We start from the raw sequence: 21,726 nt of genomic DNA, 5'->3' as shown, positions 1-21,726 counted from the left end.
GAGTTACACCCTCACATTTCACAGCAGAGGCAAGGTGCCTGGGCCCAGGGCCTGAACCCCTGTCCAAACGAGTCATATTCTCAGAGCTGGAGCAATCCTCTGAGTTCATCTACGCCACCCAGTGCAGTAGTATCTCTGCACTAAATCTTTCTGCACAAATGCCTCTTGTGACAGGAGGCTCATTACCAGCAGCAGTATTCCTTTTGGGGCCACTCCAAACATTCCAAAGTTCTTCCGAACACGATACTGAGCTAAAAATCTGCCTCCCTGTGACTTCAACCAGTTCTGCCCTCTACCATTTGGGGTTCAAATGATATTTCCTGGTGGTTTCCTGAGCAACAAAGGCACTTGCTAAGTCGGCCACTTATGGGCTCTGGAGCCTGCCTGCCTTAGTGCTTATCCAGGTTCAGAAACCTACAAGCTGTGCAACTATTGGCAAGTTACTTAATCTCTCTGTGCCTCTGTTTCTTGTCTATAAAGTGCAGATATTAACAGTAGAGACCACTTCAGTTCTATTCTTATGAGGACTAGATGAGATAATCTGTAGAGAATTGTACCTGGCATGAACAGGTTATACATTAAGTAAACTTCAGCCGTTGAAATGGTACAATAGATGGTGGGCTCCTCCAGGACAAAGACTGGATCTTACTCATCTCTGTAACTTTTTTGCTGAGCACAGGGTTTGGCCGAGTATTGAGCACAAAATAAATGTTTACCGAATGGCTAAATAATTAATTGGCAAGAGCTTTACTCTGATGTAAATCCCTCTATGATCTGGTGTCTGTGACAATCTTCTCATAAAAACCCCTCCCTCAACTCCTCCCCTCCCCCCAACTAAGCTGCTATTTATTACTACTTAATCCAGAAATATCAGCTTTTCTTCCCAAGGTGGGATGGAGAGCCTTGGCTCAAGGCAAAGGTCATCCAAGTCACACTCCAGGCCTCAAGTTCAACCCCATGGAGGAAGTCGCTGTGAAGCATCCTGCACTGTTTCCCTATAGCCAGTGTGGTGATGCACCAGGGTTTCTGTGGCCCCATGGGCTGCAGGCCTGCCAGGCTGAGGCCTGAAGACAGATTGAAGCGAAGAGGAATTCAAAACCTCTTCTGGAGAAACTAGATCAGAGAGCAGGATGAGATGGGATGAGGTGGGGCAGGATGGGGGCAGACAAGCTGGGGAGGAGGAGGAGGACTGGGGAGCTAATCTGGGCCCTGAGTCTAGCCAGGGAGACAGCCCTCAGCAACACACTGGGAGCACAACTGGGCTAGGGCTGTACTCTAGCCGCCAAACAGAAATGGCACTACCTGGAGAGGCACTAAGGGAAAACTCCACTGGAGCTGGGGTAGGTAGCAAATTGCTCTCCTAGGAAATTAAATATCATGGAACTGCTTGTTAAAAGTTCAGAGCGCTTTCCCACCCACCCGCTCATGCCCACCCCACTCTCTTGCAAAGTCTCATGCGTGGTCAGCACTGGGCCTCCAAACTCCCGGTTTCCTTTGGTGAATTCCAACATTTCTTGGCTATAAACGACAGACCAAGAACCCATAAGTGGAAGCAGAAAAGAAAGTGGGCAAATTTTTACTTAAATTTTTTTTCCCAGAAAGCCACACTGCATTCCCCATGGTGGCGGTGTGAGGCAGCCCCAGAGTTGCCTGGGGCTCCCTTTTCTAGGCGCACTCCCCTGATACTTGGCGTCTTTCTTCCCCACCGCCGGCACACGGGGGTGAACGGCAGGGCACACGAACAGAACGAGAACAGAAGAGCTCCCTCACAAGGCCCAGCATCCCGGGGGAGAGCACAGAGCTGCCCCACGGCCTTGCAGGAGGGGGCAGAGGGGGCGGAGAGGGGAGAGGACTGCTTATTTGTTTCCTGGAACACCCTGTTAAGAATCTCAGCAATTGCAGTTAGTGCCCGGTCGTTTGGCAAGCGGAGTAGCTTCTCGTCGTTCCCAGCTGCACGGGATCTAATTCGCAAACACACCATCTTGCATTCAACACTTAAATGCAAAACAGCAGCCCCGGGAGGGAGGCAGGCGATCTAACTCTGCAAGCCCGTTTCGGAGGGCTTTATGTTTCTATTTCTAGGTCTGCGGACTGGTTGGTGCAGTCCTCGGAGAGGATTTCTTTGAGCGCCGACCCTCCCTCATCTCGGATCCAAAACCCACTCTGGCGGTTATAAACCGCAATTAGACGTGGGGAGAAAACGGGATTTGGTTGGGCCTTGGCCGGCCAGTATAAAATAGTAACTAAAATCTGTTTGAGAGCTCAGATTTTAAAGGGAGATGCTGCTAATTCTTCCCCCACTGGAAACCTAGTTAAAGGAAATTAAGGCCTCTCTTAAAGGTAACTAAGATTAGAGCTCTTGGTTTCCGTTTTCTGTGTTTCTATGGGCCGAACGCCCAGGTCGGTCAGCGAGTTTCTCTCCGGGTGGAATGACGGATTCCTGTCGCCCGAATTCTAAAATGATAAATTCGCTTGGTGCTGCAGCTGCAAACGACTGGCGCCCAGCGGCCCAGTCCTGGCAGTGGTGTTGCTGGGGCGGGGGGGCGGGGAGAGAAGTAGGGGTGAATGGGGAAGGGAAAAGAGCCAAGCCTCGGTAAAAAGTTGGGAGAGCTGCAGGGAAGGAAGGAACTGCGGCTCCTCGAGGCCCTCGGCCCCTTTAAGTTCTTCACTGACTCAGCTAAGCTTCCCCCTCAGGTCGCGTTTTTTATGAATGAAAAACGTCCTTACATTCATTATATAAACAAGCCTGTGCTGATTGGCCAATGGCCCCCGGTGCATAAATTATGTAAAACAGACCCCTGAGAGGTGGGGAAGGACGCGCTGTTGACCAATGGGAACCGGAGTTGATGGGGCGGCTTGGCTGGATTTGCCCGCAGACAGGGTAAACAAGAGGTGATGGACAGCCGCTGGAGCGGCCTCGGGCCAATGGGAATGCTACTGGGCTATAGCCGCGGGCCAATAGCAGAGGGCGGAGCGGCAGGCCGCTGGGGGCCGGGCCAGCGCTCCAGCCTGGTTGGCAGCTGCGGCGCAGAGTCCAGCGGCTGGTGCGCGGAGCGGTTCAACGTCCCCGTAGCGGTTCGGCCCAGCCATTAGCCTAGGCGCCCAGGCCCGGTGCGCGCGTGCGTGAGCGCGCCTGCGCCCCGGGGCCGCTGCAAGGGGAGGAGAGCCGCTGCCTCAGGTGAGGGGGCGTCGAGGAGACAAGGGGGCTTAGGAGGAGGTGTCCAGGAAGGGCCCAGCCGGCGAGAGTTCACTGGCTGATTCAGAATCCTCAGAGTCTGGGTGCACTTTCCATTGGGGTTGGGTCCCCTTCCCTCCCGAGGCTGACCACCCCCTCCTCCCGCGGCCAGGTCCGGTTCGGTTCCTGCGAGGCGTCGGGCGGGGGCGGCTAACGGTTCCGGAGCTAGCGGAGAGCGGGTTTCCGCACGTCGCGGGGGAGGCGAGCGGGAGCGCGAGGTGCGGAGGCTCCCGGGTGGAGATGGAGGGGCGGGGAGTTGCGGGCTTTAGTCTCTGGAGACCTGAGAGCCCCGAGGGGACTTGGAGGCTCGCGAGAAGAGGCACTCGGCAGATCTTTGCAGGGGGGAGGAGGGGGCTGAAGCAGCGTAGGGGGAATGTTTGAGAGTGATGCACCCCCACCCCAGCACCTGGAGGGGTTAAGTGACATAGGCATGTGCAGCCTCCGGGGTTGGGGGTCGGCCAGGAACTTATGAAGGCCTTGCAAGTTTCAGGATGTGGAAAGCGGACACCCAATCCCCCCACTCCCACCCCCAGCAGACTGAGGGCGTCAGGCTGCATGGCGATTCTCGAGAAATAGGAGAGCATCAGAACCGCGGCCTGGGGATGGTGGAAAAGAAAAAAAATGGGTGCGGAGGGCGGGGGATGGAGAGATGCTGGAGCCTCGCGCTGGATTTGGGATCTGACCGCATTTTCAGAGGGGAGGGGACCTCTGGGGGAGCCGAAATCCTGATTGTGGAGGGGTGCCAAAGAGAGATGTTTGGAAGGGTGTTTTTTTTGGGGGGGGACCGATTGGAGGCGGTTGGTAGCGCCTGGCGCCGCAGCTCGTTTTTATGAATGTGGGTGACTTTATGAATGAAGTGGGTTTCTTTCGTTGGCTCGACGCTCCCTGCGGCTTTTTTTTCTTTCCCTTTTTGTGAATGAAGCATTGAGCTTTCTTCCTAGGACGCTGGGGTGAGGGGCCTGCGTCGGAGGCTGGGCGAGCTTTGGGAGTGGGGGCGGGGGCGCATCTGAAGGAGTTTTCTTGAATGGAGAAGGCTGGGAATTGGGTGGAAGTGTGTCTTGTTTTGTGAATGGGGCCCAGTGAGAGGGATCCAGTTACAGCCTTTACCTGATGTGGCGGCCGCGGCTCTCTCTCATTCATAAAACCGGGCCCGCTGCGCGCCGCGGGGGAGGGGCCTCGATCGCGCCGCTGCGCTGTGTTAAAGTTTTTCCTGGGGGCCCCGGGAAGGGGGGGGGGCACAAAGGAAGTGGTTTAAACTCCTGGATGAACTCGAGCCTTCCCTTCAGGCTTTAAAAAAAATTACACTTTGAACACGATTTTTCTAGCCCTTGAACTGTGAGAGCTGCGTTAAAGATCCTTGATCCCTCTTTTGGGTTCGCTCCTTTCTTTCATTTAATTTTTTTAAAGGTATTTTTGCTCTTCATGGTGAAGTATTTTTGCAACGTATTTCATCGTGAGACTCTGAAAATATCTCCCTCTCCGATCTCCTACCCGTTGTCCCCGTCTCCCAATAGACATTTACAGAATTTCTAAGGCCACGATTTATTTTATCTGACAGATTTTTGAAGGCTGCGGAGAACTCATTTTCTTGCCCCTCGGCTCACTGCTGATGCGCCTCAGATTTTGTTTACCGTTTGGTGACATTTGGGAAAGAAGCTTTATTCTGAACGTTTTAGCGCTGTTTGGAAGGCACGCAGGCAGGCTAGCCGAAGTGTTTTTCTAGGAAGTTATGAAGTGTGCAGTTTTGTCCCTCTCCCTCTTTCTCTTTGACTTGGAAAATATCTTATTACTTGGACCAAAGTGATGAGAGGAGGCTGGCCGTGAAGGGTTTCCTCGTATCCTGCTAACTTACAAAAATTGGATATGTTTCACACAGTGTGCAAAACAAATTGGATGGAATTGCCCACTGAGAAAAAGTTCCCTATCTAAAATTTGTATACAAGTTAAAGAAAAGATTTATCCTGAAGTGTTTCGCATTGCTTAGAGCTGGGATGAGTGAAATGAATGTTTCCCCCATTTTGTTGACTTAACTGCGTTTTTGTTTGAAGAATAAAACAGTGTTCGGGAAAATGGCACTTTCCTAAAATTGTTAGTTTATGCCTCTCAAATCAGAAAAAGTTCCTCCTCTCCATTCTGACCCCCAGCCTCCCTTCCCAGCCCCAACACTTGACAGTGCTGAAACAAGTTTAATTTTATTTTTTGGTCATATTTGAGAAAAAATGATTTCATTATAATAAACTCATTTTTCTTTCCATGGATCTTTTGCTTTTAATGCTTTTTAAAGATCTGTGGTAGAGATGCATTTAAAATATGTGCAGTGGAATTTAGTTAACTTTATGCATTACTTTTCATAGCTACTTTATTCTTTAAGAAGTTGGAGATATCACAGACATCTCTGTAAGTTGCCACGGAGTCGGTGACATTTACAGACACTCCAGCTGTTTGGACAGAAGGTTTAAGTTTTAATAAAAAGCTGTGTGTGAAGTTAGGTATACCACTGATCGTTGTATTCCTGGAACTATTTTTAGTGTTTTACCACTGACCTACAAAATACTTTTAGAAACAGTATATATGTCAGATTCTTAATTGCAAATAATTTGGAATGCTTAAACCCAGTTTTTCTCCTTCCTGTCACTGTACTGTCAAAAATTAAATTATGTCTAAAAAAAAAAAAAACCCTAACACTACAAACGCCCTGGGGAATATTCTTATGGAAAGAATCTTGAAATCGCCCTTTTTAATGAAAATACGGTCTTTTTTTTTTTTGGTAGGGGACAGGTAGTAGTAAACCTATAATTTTAATGATTAAATAAAAAGAGAGAAAAAGATTAAAAGACTGACTAGGTGAATGGATTTGGCACTAAGTACACCATGAATCTTTGATGCCCTTAATCAAGCCCAGCGTTAGTCTGTAAAGCTTACACCTTGAAGTGGGCTTTAATTACCTCAGAGAAAGGTAGTGATTTTGCACAGGCCCTAAAAGGACAAGCAATATAAAATTACTTCATTTCTCTTTCTTCCCCCCTCTCCGTTAAAATCTCCCAAATTCGTATTACAGGAGGACCCCTTTCCCCCCAGAAATTACTCAATGCTGAGACCTTCCAAAGTGACATTAGAGACATTGGAAGCACCATGGATGGTTTTTATGATCAACAAGTCCCTTTTATGGTCCCAGGGGTAAGTTTATGTGGCTTTTGGTTTGTTTTGTCTTCCCTCTTCGAACATGAGTCTTCTCCTTATTGGTTTATGGCACAACCCCCTTTGGACCCCTTTATTACACTTGAGTCTTCACTGTCTGTTGGCCTCTTTCAGAAATCTCGGTCAGAGGAGAGTAGAGGGCGGCCTGTGATTGACAGAAAGAGGAAGTTTTTGGACACAGATCTGGCTCATGATTCTGAAGGTAGTGAAGCTTTCCCCTCTGTTGTGGCTTGTTCACATGGCTCCCTGCAAAAGCTGCATGCAGCCAGCTCTTCCCTCTTCTCCCTAGCAGAAGAATTCTCCTCATTCTGGTGTCTTCTGTTTTCAATTCCAGAGTTGTTTCAGGATCTCAGTCAACTTCAAGAGGCTTGGTTAGCTGAAGGCAAGTTTCTTGGCTGTCCTATTTTCCACATAAAACATTTTATTGTGCTTTTTAATAAAACTTAAAGGTCTAAAATAAAAATCTCTTTTCCAGCACAAGTTCCTGATGACGAACAGTTTGTCCCAGATTTTCAGTCTGATAACTGTAAGTACCTTTCTGGTGGTGGCACATGTGTTCTGAAATTGTTTGGTCTTGGATCATCCAAGTCTAGAATACTCTTTCCAGTTGTAGCCAGCATATTTGGACAGTGGAATGTGTTTGGTTTCTTTTAATAATTCAAAGTTAATCCCCCTCCGAATTTGTTTCATTCCTTATGGAAATTATTTCTAAAGTGCTTTTACTGTATTGCAGGTGAGATTTACTGAACATGATTTTATCTTAAAATGTCTTTTTGCCTAAGAATTTTGCAAGGCTTCAAGATCCAAATGATAAATTAATTGAAATATATAAGTTGTTGGACCGAACATCCATAAATCAGTCATCCTTTTACAGTGGTCTTTTGGGGTTTGTTTTATAAATTAAATCCTTGATGCAAATCATGAGCCTGACTTTTTTTTTCTTTTAAAGGTGCAGAAAATAGTTAATGGAAGATTCCAGTTAATTGTTGCTTCACCAAACATGTTGTCAATTTTGTTTCTAGTTCAAAGTTGACAAAAGGTGGTCACAGAGTGACCTGATTTGCACTTATTTTTCATGTAGTTGTCAGGACTTTATCATTCAGAGAAGAGTAAAAACTTTCTTAAAATGGTCTTTAAGTGCTCATATCACTGAGATAACAAATGCAGTGGGAGCTCAAAAGGCGGCTCTCCGTGCTGGCACAGGCACAGTTCGCATTACACTGATCTTTTGGGGCTGTCCTCAACAGGTCTGGGAGATTTTATGGTCCAGGAAGAGCTATCAAGGACAAAGCTGGCTGATGAAATTTGAGCAGCACAGGGCAGCTCTAGAGAGCATTAGTTACTGGCGAATGAGCAGGTTTAAGAGAGGCCTGGAGAAAAATGCTGCCTCTCTTGAGAGTTGCATCATAGAGAAATTCATGTCTTAGTCATAGTTTATAATAGCAAGCACCTGAGCCAGGCAAGGAATCGATTTCTCATTTTGCACCAACACATTCTTCCCAGCTTTGTTTTATCTCGTGTGTGTGTGTGTGTGTGTGTGTGTGTGTGTGTGTGTGTGTGTGGTGTGTAAAATGCCACTGGGAGAGAGCATATCTTTTGGTGTAAGTAAAAGTTGGGTGTTCTAAATCAATAAATGAAAGACCAGAGGTACCAGCTAATCTTTAATGATAGGCCTCGTATTCAAGGTACAGTGCTGGGAAACTTTGAAAGGGAACAAACTGTAACCCACAGATGCATGGTTACCTTAGCTTTGTCACAGCTTGCTGTGAATGTTTTCTATAGGAGAGTAAATGCGTGTTAATTATTGCCCTCTGATTGCTTTCAAGTGATTGGGAAGCTTGCCACTAAAAAGCTAAATAAAGATAACCTAAATTTTGTGTGTGTGTGTGTGTGTGTGTGTGTGTGTGTGTTTGCAAGATAAAAGACAGGATTTGTAATCCTGCTTTGCTCCGTGCTGACAATTTGGCCCAGCCTTTCCGGTTCTTGCTCAGAGCAGCATAAACTGCAGTCTGGGAGGTGGCTTTCTTGGCAGAGGTAATGCTTTTATGACACTTGTTTCTCTGTAACCCAAAAGAGTTAAAAAAGGAAGGTGAGATGACTGCATTCAGGTTGATTTCATGTGCTGAATCAAAGGTATATTCTTTAGAGAAAGATGTCAGCAAACAGGATTTATATTTGGAGAGATATTTATCTGCAGGAAGAAGCTAAAGTGAAGGAATCAATCAATGTGTTTTGGCTCCTTAGAAGTAATTCCTGCTCAGCAAATAGAATGTGCTACCTTCTTTAATTAAAGTGCCATACCTAAAATGGAGCTGCTTTGGGAGATGTTTCTGCTTTACCAAGTGTGATGTGTTTCTTACTTTGTTTGCTTTTTGCTTTAACTTCTTAAGGTTGAGCTTTTCTGTCTTTTAAGGATAAAGCAGATGGTTGAGTAGCCTCAAAAAGTCTCTTAATAATTCTTTCCCCCTCTCTGACTCTTATTTCTGGAGGTGGAGCTTCAAGAAGGATAGATTCAAATAGAGGTTAGGCAGGAACACAAATGTGGGGAGGTGTATCCTTGAGCCATTTATCCTTGCTGTTACATGTGTAACTGCTTTGACTGCAGTTGAGACAGGCAGTGTGGACTCCTGGGAGCTGGCAGAGCCCAGGGCTGGGCAGACTCTGAGTGCATCTCACAACCTCCTGCTGAGGATCAGCTTCCACTCCAGTCACCTTCTGGAAGAGCCCATGATTGTTCCAGGGGAGGGGGGGAAGCTCATTTAAATTTAATGAAATCTTATGAACTGGTTTGAATCACCCGATCAATGAACTATAAACCAAACTCACACTTGCTAGGTAAAGCAAACCTCTTCCCTAGGGTAGCAGAAATGTTTGTGTCTTCAAATATTCTGTGGCCTGCCACAAGTAGTAGTCTACCTTTCCTGTTGCTGATGATTTAATTTTCCATCTTGTATGTGTGAGAGTTTTTGTGTGTGAGAGAGAGAGAAAAAGAAATACCAAGTAATGTGGGCAACGTTTTATTTTAGAACGTCAGGTTTGAAGATTATGGCTTACCTTTTTTTGATAAACACCACTGTAAGCTCAACTTCTAAAGAGATTATATTTTGTAAATTTTCTAGATTTGGGTTCCTATCCATAGGCATCCATCTATAAGTGTGATTTAAATAAATGAAACCACTGTTCTTATAAGTCTTATAGAAATGCCCAGCCTACTTCTGGTTGTATAGATTTCCCCTTATGTCACAAATTCAGACATTAGTAAAGTATCCCCCACCTGGAAACTCCTAAAGGTCACATTCGAGGGAATAGAAGGTTTAACCTATAGACATAGGGGTTCTGCCAGTGCCATCCATTGTCCCTTGATCCTGATGAATAATCCTGAAGATCCCAGATTGTTTGAGCTAGAGGTCCCTTGTAGAGACGGTCTTGCCTAACCCTTTCATTTTACTTATGACAAGGTCCAGAGAGCTGGGGAGACTGACTAGTGATGGGGGGCAAGTGGGAGGGGTTAAGTGAAATGAGGGGGGAAAATGTATAAAATCATATCCTTGAAGAAGCTCTCACAAAGCTGCAGAGCCAGGGAGCACTGTCAACGCCCAGGGCTGCTCAGGGCTCTCCCTCATTATTTCAGATACCTGGAGCTGGCCCTCAAGAAGGCCTGGGAGAGTGCTGGCTGCCCAGTCTAATAACCCACAGTTCTCTTCATTCTACAATCCCAAGAAACCAATTCAATATCTTGGTGCTTTGAGTTTTTTCATGTAGGATTTGGAAGAAAGAGAAATTATAAAACAGAAAAATTGTGAAACAGACATGTTTCCTAGAAGACATTAGTGTGTATACAGATAAAACTATGAATATATGTCCTGTATATTATGAATGTGTGTGTAGCTACCTGTGCCTTAACACACAGAACTACCAAACCACACAATCTGGGTCAGTAGATAGATGTGTACTACACATTTTTACTACACGTTTTCACAGAATTAGCTGCAAATCAAAACCATGGATAAGAATGGAACTCGGAGTGCTTAGATTTGGGGTAGGGGTGGGTAGTCGACATTCATTTTTCTGAGCTGACTGTTTGGGCACCTTAGGGTAATTACTAGATTTTAGCATATATAAATGCGTTTTTTTTTTTAATGCAGATTTCAGTTCTGATTTTTAAAAATCTCATTTGTTTGAATTGTGACTGTTTTATCTGTCGGCATTTTGAATAACTGAACTATTTTATGCTGGGGAGAAGGTGTGGTAAAATCTTATTTTAAAAGATGGTCTCTGCACCAAATATAATTTGAAGAATTGTTTTAAAATCTGAATGACCTTATTTTCCCCTGGAAGTGTTCTTTTTAGATCTGTGCTTCAAAAAGAATGGACCTACTGGAGGAAGTAAGGGTAATTTCCTAAGGACTGGCTAATTAACTGATAAAAATCGACATTTCATAAATACATTGCAATAGATGACTGGGGAAATAGGATTAACTGTTATGGCAGCCCTTGAGCCTAAAATACATTGATCTTAATCCTGTTTCTATACGATATTATTCATCTGTTTTTGCTTGTTTGTTTGTTTGTTTGTTTACTGCATAGGAGGTTGATATGGTAGAGGGAGTGCCTTCCTTTGGGAGAGGGCACATGATTTTGGCCCCAGACATGATGTAGCAAAACTGTACATTTACTTGCTCTGTGTCCTTGGGCCATTTCTACATGAAAGGAGCATCCTAAAGTCTTTTTGTTATAAAAGGTAGGAGAGAAAACAGTAGGCACTTTAAAAATAAGAGGCTTGAGGGAATCAAGACTATCATTTTATCCTTATCCAGAGCCGGTAGCTCTGAAGGTAGGGAGAAGAAACAAGCGTGCTAAAGCAAGAGGATGAAAACTGGAGGTTATTTGACTCCAAGTTTTACAAACTTTTCAAAGTCTTTGTTATCTATCCCACTCACCACCTTACCACTGAGAAGGGACTAAATGATTTGAAATCCTTCCTGTTTTGATAGCCTCCAAGATCCCTAAGATGCTGGACTCGTAAGGACCCAAGACCTAGTGTTCCCACTTATCAAACAGAGCCATATGTTTACACGAAATCTCTTTTCATCTGACTTTAATTCAGTTAGGCTTATTAAAAACAATAGATTTTTTTTCTCTTCCTCTTCTATGTCTCTCAGCTCTCAGTCCTCTAATAAAACCCAGTATCCTTTCCAGTCATTTGTGTTTGGCGCAAAAGACTTGGAATGGGGAATTAATCTGCGTCTGCCGGGCAGATCACTTTTGTAGATTCCAGAGGTAACAAAATCCCGGCATCAGTCAAGAAATTAGTCTATCCCCTGTTTTTCAGCGTTCTTCGGCTTTATAAGATGAAGACATGGGTAGACTGGTGAAGCTGAGGATTTGTACTGTCTGCCATTTCAACCATCTAGTAGTATCATTGTTTTAATTTCAATCCTAGAAAAAAATATTACCTGGTGGGGTGTGTAATTCTCTACCCAGAGACTCTTCCCTCCACGTGTTTCTGCAGTTTTCATGGTGGTAAAGCACATCCGGGCCCAGAGGCTGACAGCCCCCTCTCGGGCACATGGCTGCCCTTGAGGCAGCTTGGGCCCCATCTGTGCCCTGGCACACAGTGCTTCTCCACTTGGAATCCAGGGAGCTCAGAGTCTTGTCATGTTGCAGCTCCCAGCTCTTGGACAAGTGCCAGGCATGTTGATGCCAGTACCGGATTAGGTTTCTTTTTTAAAAATTCATTTTGTGAACTCATCAAGCTCATTTAACAGAGGCTTTGGTCGTCAGTTTCTATCATTGTCCCATCCCTCTAAGAGGCTCAGCTTAAAATAAAGGAGAGACAAGACACTAAGCCCCGAGTGTGTCAGTGGGTGGATGCCCGCACAGGGTGTGTGTGTGTGTGTGTGTGTGTGTGATCACAAGGTAAGAACACCTTTGGGCTTGGCAGGTAAATGACAGATGTTAGCAACTCAGATGTTAGAGCCGCCTCATGAAGGAGGCTCCCCTGCCTAACAGAAACATCTAGAGGAAAGTTGCAGCCAAGGGTGAAGATTCCAGGGAGCAGGATAAGGTCTAGCTGTTAAAAGGCCAGGAGTTTGAGTCCGATCTGCAGAGCACTCCAGGCATTGAATGGAGAGTCTGTAGTTAGAAAGATGCAGAGAAGTGCTTCTGGTGTCACTATCTGAGTTCACTGGCTGTGGGAATGGGGGCAGGCAGTGAGAAGAAGTCCACATAAGACATTTGAAAATAGTCCAATATGTTTTGAAAAAGAAGGAAAACCCATGTGCTAAAATTTATCTTTCCTAAAGTAGTATATTCTTCCTCGAAATAAAGTCTAGTTGTCACACTGACTTCATAAGATCTCCCTTAGGGTGATATTGAAGGCCTGAGAAGAATAGAAACCCAACCAGTTTTTAGCCTTGTACTTTGCGTTGTCCTTGGAGTAGATTTCACTCCCACCCCCGCCCCCAGATCTCCTGCCCTTCTCTTTTGATGTCTCCTGAGCATGCCCGGTGGGTATTATAAACTTTTCAGGCCGGATGCAAAGCCAGGAAAAGGAACTGTGAAACTGTTCATAATAGGTAGCTCGACCCCTCCCCCTCTGCAGCCAGAATCTAGTAGTGAGTGTCTCCAGAGACCCACTCCCTTGGGGAGGAAGCCAGGTGGCTCCCGATACAGCTATTGGCAATGAATGGAAAAGCAAGGAGTCTGGAAAGGCTGGCTTCCATAGGGAGCTGTCCTCTAATGCAAACCAGTTCGTCCCTGAGGGCAGGAGAAATACCGCTGAAGTCTGTTTCTCTCAGCTGGTAGCTACAGAGTCTGAAGTGGGCCGCACAAGACAGATTTCTTTTGCCGGAGGGCACTTGCCGACCTCACTTGGAGCTGACTTGCACACCCCTGCGGATTTCAGCCAGCGTCTTGGCCATCTGAATCTTAGGGAGTGCAGAGCACGCCTGCAGGGTCTGAATTTCTTACATAAACACAGCGCGCTGGGCGAGCAAGCGTCCCTGCGGCGACAGCTGGTCTCTGCTCCGTCGGCCCCAGCGAGCTGAGCGGCTGAGTCCCCCCCACCCCCACCCCGGCCTGAATGGAGCATTCCAAATTGGTTGTGAATGGAGGGCCGGGCTCCCTTGCAGACTTTTTCAATGAATAACCAGACCCCATTGTGCAGGCTGTGGAAAAACAACCAACTCAAACAACACTGGGACTGTTAGAAATATGCTGGTGATTGGCAGTTTGGAGAACCTCCAAAATTAGTTTCCTTTGGCTTCCCTGTTGCTCCCTGTTCTCCAAGCCTGGGCTTAATGGGGTTTGAGTTTTCTTTTAAGTGCTGACTTTAACCCTCCAACTGCCAGACTGGGGGCCTGGGCTTAGGCAAAGGGCTGCTACTGACCCATGGGCCCGCCACCCCCCTTTCTTTGTCTCCCATTTTAGACTGTAGCTGTCTAAAGGGAGTGATAATAGGAGAGGGTGGTTTAGCTTCCCTGGAGAGAGAGGTGTTGAGGCTTGATCTGAGGATATTACCCTTTTATCTCTTGGTTCCCGTGGGGCTGTGGCTTTATCTCCCCACTGAAGAGTCCTGCCTGCTCTTCTACTCCAGTCTTTACTCCAGGCCTGAAGAACGGGTGTTTTTCTGCTATAGCACTTCTACTTAAGATTTTAACATGGGAGGGACCTAGCTGTAATTTCTCGACTCCTTGGCTTTCTCTCTCCCGTTTAATTTCCCACTGTGGTCAGATATCTGTCATTTTAAAATGACCCTTCCTCAGCTATGGGGGAGCCTCACTATGGCAGCAACCCTCCCATGGGGTACTCATCAAATGCCTTTTCTCCTCAACATCCCAGGAAGTACCAGAAAGAACCCAGCCTATGAGGAACCCCAACACCAGAGTGGCCTCCTCACCCCCAAACTTGGCCAGGTTCTAGGGGTACACTTGCCTCAGTATCGCCCACCCGAAACATCTTCCAGCCTCTTGGCTAACAGCTCACAGACATACCCCCGCTCCTCCCCCACCTCAAAGGGCTGTGTGGGCTAGACCAGGGCTGTATGATAAGCATAAAAAGGACAATCCGTTAAAAAAACAAAACTTAATAGTAATGATCCGGTGCCATTTCCTCAGGGTTTTAAATTAAGAGTTCTTCTCCTCACTACCTAACAAGGCTGTTTGCATTTGTGCTTTTGATGTAAGGATTTTTTTTTTCCTGTAATGTTTCCCTTGCTGTAAATTGGTCTTGCAAGGGTGTCTTCTCTTCCCTATTAAAAAAAGAACAGGCCTGGGCAGATTGTCCTTTTGTGAGAGAGTTTGAAACCTCTCAGGAGGTAACCCTAGATATGGGCTGTGTAAGAGGATGCTGGTACTTGTGCTTCTCCAGAGGGGCTGAGGAGGACTTAGCTTACATAAACACTTCTCAGCTGAGTGCCTGGAAATGCTTTGTAATTGCCTGAAAGGGCACTTAACGAGGGTCTTTTATACTTTTCCCATAGAAAAGGTAGAATAGAAGAGGGGGGATGTCTCTTTTACTTGGCTGCCCACAGTAAAGATCAGATCCTGGAAGTCCTACCCCAAGTTTCCTAATCTGAATTTTAATAGAGAATAATTCAGTAGGGATAATGTCACTGTGCTGAGGGTACCTCAGCAGAGTCAGAACATTTCTGCTTCTCCTCAGCTTCGTTCTCTTTCCTTTCCTTCCCCACCAGCCTGGGATCTTATTTCTTGGGGAATAAAGAGAAAACAGCAGCGTAGGGCTTTAATGTATTCTGTATTTTGACATATTAAACAAGGTCCCTGCTTTCCAATTTCCATTCCTGTCGAAACAAGAAGCAAACAGTTTCTCTTAGGCTCTAAGTGTGTCCAAAAGCAGAGAACCCCTGTCATGTGTTTCTTCACGTCTGCCTGAGCAGTAGCATGGTGCTCTGTGCGCAGCCGACACTTGGGGAGTGTGTTTTGCACACCACGGCTCTCTGTTCTGTTCCCTCCCCGCCCTGTTGCTCAGCAGGCCCCAACGCCAGCCTCCAGCCTGCAGGGAAGTAAGTTTGTAACATGAGTTCTGAAAGCCCCTGGGATGACCTTAGTGATAGATAGAAAAATACTAGCTAGCGCTATTTCTCATTTTCTGATTCCTCTCTTAAACACACACACTAGCCAGGTCTTCCCAGGCTGCATCTAGACTTTGTGTGGCTAATGCTGTTCCCCAGTAAAACTGTATGTGTGAGGGGACAAGTCACAGTTTAGGTACCCTTGACACACTTGGTGCGTTTCTGCTCTTAGGAGTGTTGGGGTTATAAATAGAAGGGAATGGTTCTCTCCTACGAGAAGCCTATTTCTCTAGGGTTTGAGTTTTCTCCCGTCAGACTTTTAAGATGAACTTTAAACTTGAAGGTAAAATTTTCCATCGTGATTAAATCCCACTTCAAATATTGTTGATGCTTTAATGCCAGTTTAGATGAAAATCAAATAAACTGGGAATAAATTATAGAAGGGGTGTAAGGTTCGGTCTTGCATTTTTTTCCATTCAGGAGGAATGCGCTGTTTCCCCCTTTCCTGATGGTGTGTTCCGCTGTGAGCAGCCCTTCGTGGTAGAATTTGCTGTGGCTGACGGAAAGCCCACAGTGGGGGAGCCAGCCTTTCACCTCTAACCGAACCCGAGTTGGGAGAACAGGGCTCTATTTAGGCCTCTCTCTCAATGGTAAAAGTTAAGCAAATAAGTTGTCTATCATATTAGTTTCTCTGTGGCCTAGAGTTTTGGGATGTGACACTGATGCAATTAGAAATATTCGTTCTGTATAAAATATTTTCATGGCAGAGCCCCGTATTATAATACACAAGCCCTACCTCAGTCAGAGTTGGGCCAGATCTTTTCTAAGCTCCTTTTTCTCCCTTTCATTTCTAACTCTTATATTCAAGGCCTCTGGGTTTCCATTTTTGGAATTCTAAAATAACAATCCTAAATTGTTAGGATGAATGAGTCCCTGAAAGAAAATGAACTGCACAAATCCAAGCTGTTTCAAGAATAATACTAAAGTGTGGAGAGAGTGTGAACTTGAAGTAAATCTGAAACTAGTTCATCTGGGTCAGAAAAAAAACAACCCCAAAACCTCTCTACTACCATTGGCCTTAAATTATCTTCCTTATTTGAGAAACCAGTTTTCTATTTAGAAATGACTGTTTGAAAGATGCAGTTTCAATGAGAGGCAGCTGTTCCGTGATAGGCCCTCTTTCTGACCTGCAGTTCCCCTCTGAGTCAGGACATTCCCGATTTAGTACATTCAGCCAAGGTGGGTTCCTCTTACATGACCACTTCTTTTGGGAGGAGAAAGAAAGCATTAATACAAAGAATCTTTTTCCTTCTATTTTAGCCAGACTTAGAATAGAGGCCCTTAAAAAAATCGCCTGTCATTATTGTTAGTACTGGTAGAGGTGAAGAAAGGATAAGGCCAATGTCCTATAAATTCCATTTAGCAACTGCTCTTCCTAGTTGATGACCAAGGACATGACCAGCCAACCTCTTTACCCTGGCAAACTTGCCACTGGGCCATAGGTCCCCCTTGAGGACTCTTTGGCCCCTAAGCCCTCCCTGTGTGTAGGCCCATTACCCTGACCTCTTCCCAGCACCTGCCCAGCCTTTCCAGCCCCTTGTTGCAGAAGAGGCAAATAGATGGCCTTGAGGACCACTTCTCTTCCTAGCCAAAGCTATCCTCGCTCTGTCTGCGCTTTAGGACCTGGGCATCACACTTGTCTCGGGTCACGTTTTCTCCTCTCCGGAGGCAGAGTAAAGAGGTAGGGGAAGCCTGGAGCACTCCCTGGAGGCTAGAGTGCTGCCCACATTTTGAGTGGTCAGCCTGGGTGGTACTGTTCTACCTTTTGGGTTGCAAGTGTACATTATACAGTGACCTGACAAACTGACTTCCATGGCAAAATTTAGTTTTTCATCTTCTGCCCAATAGTATTTCAGCTGGTGATTTGATTTTGAGATACCGTGTCCTGGTTGTGCCACCAGTGGCTGCCATTGCTGGAAGAGGCAGTGGAAGAGGGGGCAGGGGAGGGAGGAAACTTTTTGTGGGATGAGACCATGGAGCTGGGCCTAGCAGAAGCAAACCTCCAAATCACCCACCTCCCCTCCCCATTCTATGAAGTTACTAGATAATATGAACATTCTAGTTCATATAAGACCCCAGCAGTGTAAGAATGCCCCCAATAAAGCCCTTTCCTATAAAGTATAACCCCTTTGTCCAGTCAGTCCCTCTTTTCCACAGAGAAATTTAAATCCCTTTTTAAGGGTAAAACCACCATTTTCCTCTCTTCCTGCTTCTACCCGAGCCGGAAGGGCTTTGTTTGGGGGTCTAAAGGAAGCTACAACCTCGGGGCCCCTTAAGCTGGAGCTTTGGCTTCTTCGGAGCTGGATTTCTCCATTGTTGAATCTATCTTGTGTCATATATTCCACATTCCAGGGAGCAGTAAGAGCATAAAATACCATAACACCAGGCCCATCCAAACAAAATTTAGCAACATTTCACTTTCCAGAGCCAGTGTGAACACTGCAGCTTCTTGTCATCGAAGCACCAATCTCACATACAGCCAGCCTTTCCCCCCTGAGAAAGCAGCATTCTACAAGCCCAATACTTGATCTGGGGCACAACCTAGACCCATGTTGCTCTTGTCAGCTCGAGTCCATAACAGAGATTTAGGGTCATCCTAGGTAAACAAAATGGAAGAGAGGCCTACAGAGCATGGCCTCATGGTTTTAACTTCTTCATGGTATCAATTCTGTTGTCTAATTTACAACCCAGGTGGGAGACATTCTATCAATAACTCTAATTCCTGTCTCCTGGGAGAAATTCCACTGCCTTTGCAGGTGACCTCTCAGAAGTTTCAGATACCACTCTCTACTAATGCTATTTATACCTTTTCAAAGTTGGGCCAGTTTTTTTTTAAGCTCCTTTTCCTCCCTTTAATTTCTAAACTCTTGTATTCAGGACCTCTTGGTTTCCATTTTCAGAATCCTGAAGTGATCTTCTCATGTCCCTGCTAACCCTGTTTGTCTGCCACTCGATTTGTGCATTGAGAGGGGTCTCTCTGGAGACAGTCTCCATACCACCTTTTTAAAAATTTTTTATTTTATATTGGAGCATAGTTGATTAACAGTGTTGTATTAGTTTCAGGTATACAGCAGAGTGATTCAGTTGTACATATACATGCATCTATTCTTTTTCAAATTCTTTTCCCATTTAGGCTGTTACAGAGTATTGAGCAGAGTTCCCTGTGCTATATAGTAGGTCCTTATTGGTTATCCATTTTAAATATAGCAGTGTGTACATGTCACTCCCAGTCTCCCAATCCACACCATCTTTCAAGTAAGTGCCTATCATTTTTTATAGGAACTCGCCAAAAAATATTTCTGGGCTTGCATCCCCCAAAGTTTCTAGCTGTAGAATTCCAAATACTTGATATAACCTCATTTACTGTTATGAGTAAGAAAGGTGTTTTCTTCCCTCGCCTCTTTTCCCACTGTAGCAAGACCTGGCTCTAGTTTTGTAGGTTATTATTTCACTCTGGTATTACCCAGCCATCTTCATGCAGGGTCATCAAGATTTGAATCTCGCTCTTGGGCTGGTCCTGTTCCAATACCAATGTAATTATAACCCTATTTGTTGGATCTGACGGTCTTTTCCCATAGTCCATGTCATGATGAGTTCAAAGGCTTTTTTCTTGAGCTGATTATGTTACCCCAAGTTTCTAGCTCTAAATCATGAAAAACAGAGTGGGTTTTTTTGTCCACACACCAATTCCTGAAGCCTCTCTTCTGCTGACTGTAGGTTTTTCCCACTGCTTGGGAGAAATCTGATTCCTGGAGCCAGATGTTCCAGGAACTAGTTTTATCAGTTCCTAATTTGGCTCCTACGTTATTTATTGTACGGAAGATGATATTGGCCATCCATATAGGGAAGACTTCTTTAATTGTTAATTGATGAATTCTGCTACTTCCTGGTTGATCTTACGTCCTGGGGCCCTGAAATATATCACCAGGGTGATAGTCAGTCCTTTGGTCCTTACTGAGAAACAGGACAAGTAAGGAAAGAATAAGCTGGAAAAATCAACATATCCCCCCACCACCATGATTAATCTCCAATCTAAAACCCTGAATACTATCCCTGTTACTCATCATCATAAACCTTGTAGTTCTATTTGATTTCTTAAACTATGTGAATTTATTAGTGTGATGAAAACAGAAGTTACTTTAAATAAATAAAATCTTGAATACTGTCACTGTGACAATTGTGAAGAGATCTTTCCCTATACCTACTGATACCAGATTCTATCCCAGAACAGAAGCCTTGCTTTCTCCACGTAGGACTTTGCCCAGGACAAATGGCAGCTATTCTTGCCATTTGAGATTCAGAATGAACCTGCCCTGAAATCTCAGCCCCTGCATGTGGTATGCTCACCCAGATGTTGGCTGTACCAGATGTTCATCATATTTCCCATGAGTTATGTGGAAAGCCTGTTTCCGTACCAGAGTCCTGCTGCCATTCTTGATTCCCAAAACGTAAATGCACAGGGGATTCTCCAAGCCAACAGACTTGAACACAATTTAGGTCTCCAGCTCCACACTCCTTTCTGATCTCTTAGCCTAATAAGCTAGGTTGGACCAGTTGTAGCTCCCAGAAACTCTTGTGCCTTTTTCCCCAAGGCTCAGGGCACCAGAAGTCCAGGCAACCCATTTCAAGCTTCCTCTCCTGGCCCTGGCCCTGCTCAGGCTTTATGGGCAGAAGGAGCCAAACCAGCTACTCGGAGGGAAGAATGAAGGAGAACCTCGAGAAAGAGAACTTTAATTCCTTTTAATTCTGCCAGCCTTCACAGCTTGCTGATGGCTGCATTGTGCCCTTCTGAGGACTCGGGATGAAATCTAATGAGTTGTTCGTCTGTTCCGGTAGCGTTCTGAATGTGTTGTGCCTATACACAAGGAGTGGACATTCTCCATTTTTTTTTTCCAAAAATGCTTTGTGATCTTGAGTTGAGCTTACGTTTTAGTTCCTGTTATATGTGTATTAATATGTATATGGAACTACTGATCAATTTTACTTTTGTTAATATTTTGTACTTGTGTAATTGCTGTCTTTTTACCCAGGCCATAGTAGAGGTGGCACTGGGCAGTAGTCATGGTGATAGCAGGGGCAGTTTTCATTTTGCCCTCTCTTGGGTGTTCCCTTCTGCTTTCTAAGTGGGCCAGGGCCAAAAACATATTTGAGAATCACTGGCTTAGATGTTAAGAGTATGACAACATTTGTCCTTGTGTAATTTTAGATTCCCAGGGCTGTATTATCCAAACATGGTAAAGGTACGGTATAAACAGGGCAGTCTCCTTCCAGTTTGGTAATGGGCCAGGGGTGACTTCCGTCGTGTGTAAATGCATGGTTTTGAAGTTCTTAGCACGTCTACTGACCTGTTAGTCAACCATAAGATAATTTTTTTCTCCAAGTATCTTGGAGGAGATGAGATATAATAGCTGTTTTATCGATTTATTTTTAAAACATATTGCTACATTTACTTCATTTCTCTGTGTATAGATTTTTTTTTTTCCAAGTTATTGGAAAGTAAGTTGCAGGCATTACGACATTTCACCCCCAGATACTTTAGCGTGCATCTCCGAAGGACATTCTTCTACATAGTCAAGAAAACTAACTTATTCAGTAATATTCCCCAGCTGTCTTTTATAACTGATATTGACATTGTTATTGATATAGGATTTGATTAAGAATCATACATTATGTTTATTGTTATGCCTCTTTTATCTTCAATCTATAACAATCTGCCTACCTTGCCGCCTCCCCCCAATAACACTGACCTTTTTTAAGAAATGAAATTGAGTTATTTGTAATGAGGTGGATGGACCTAGAGTCTGTTATACAGAGTGAAGTAAGTCAGAAAGAGAAAAACAAATACCGTATGCTAACGCATATATATGGAATCTAAGAAAAAAAAAAAAAACGGTACCGGGCTTCCCTGGTGGCGCAGTGGTTGAGAGTCCACCTGCCGATGCAGGGGACACGGGTTCGTGCCCCGGTCCGGGAAGAGCCCACATGCCACGGAGTGGCTAGGCCCGTGAGCCACGGCCACTGAGCCTGCGCGTCCGAAGCCTGTGCTCCGCTATGGGAGAGGCCACAACAGTGAGAGGCCCGCGTACTGAAAAAAAAAACAAAAACGGTACTGATGAACCTAGTTGCAGGGCAGGAATAAAGAGGTAGACATAGAAAATGGACTTGAGGACATGGGGTGGGAGAGCAAAGCTGGGGCGAA

At 45.2% G+C, this 21,726-nt stretch overlaps 1 protein-coding gene across 4 annotated transcripts in view; it reads left to right on the top strand.

Moving 5' to 3' along the window:
• The first annotated feature begins 3,020 nt into the window (after positions 1-3,020).
• The window catches only part of ETV5 (ETS variant transcription factor 5), a 56,527-nt gene continuing 37,821 nt past the window's right edge, over positions 3,021-21,726 (top strand). The window contains exons 1-5 of one of the 4 annotated variants that reach the window (XM_033855605.2): positions 3,021-3,178; positions 6,294-6,412; positions 6,548-6,635; positions 6,768-6,815; positions 6,909-6,959. In XM_033855605.2, the coding sequence (XP_033711496.1) occupies positions 6,368-6,412; positions 6,548-6,635; positions 6,768-6,815; positions 6,909-6,959 (232 nt within the window). In that variant the 5' untranslated portion in view covers positions 3,021-3,178; positions 6,294-6,367. The other 3 variants (XM_073803988.1, XM_073803989.1, XM_073803990.1) reach the window with 3 other exon arrangements.

This window comes from Tursiops truncatus, chromosome 4 (genome assembly GCF_011762595.2).
Source record: "Tursiops truncatus isolate mTurTru1 chromosome 4, mTurTru1.mat.Y, whole genome shotgun sequence".
Classification (NCBI taxonomy): domain Eukaryota; kingdom Metazoa; phylum Chordata; class Mammalia; order Artiodactyla; family Delphinidae; genus Tursiops; species Tursiops truncatus.
The sequence above is the reverse complement of the archived record's forward strand: the minus strand, read 5'-3'. Positions and strand labels throughout refer to the sequence as shown.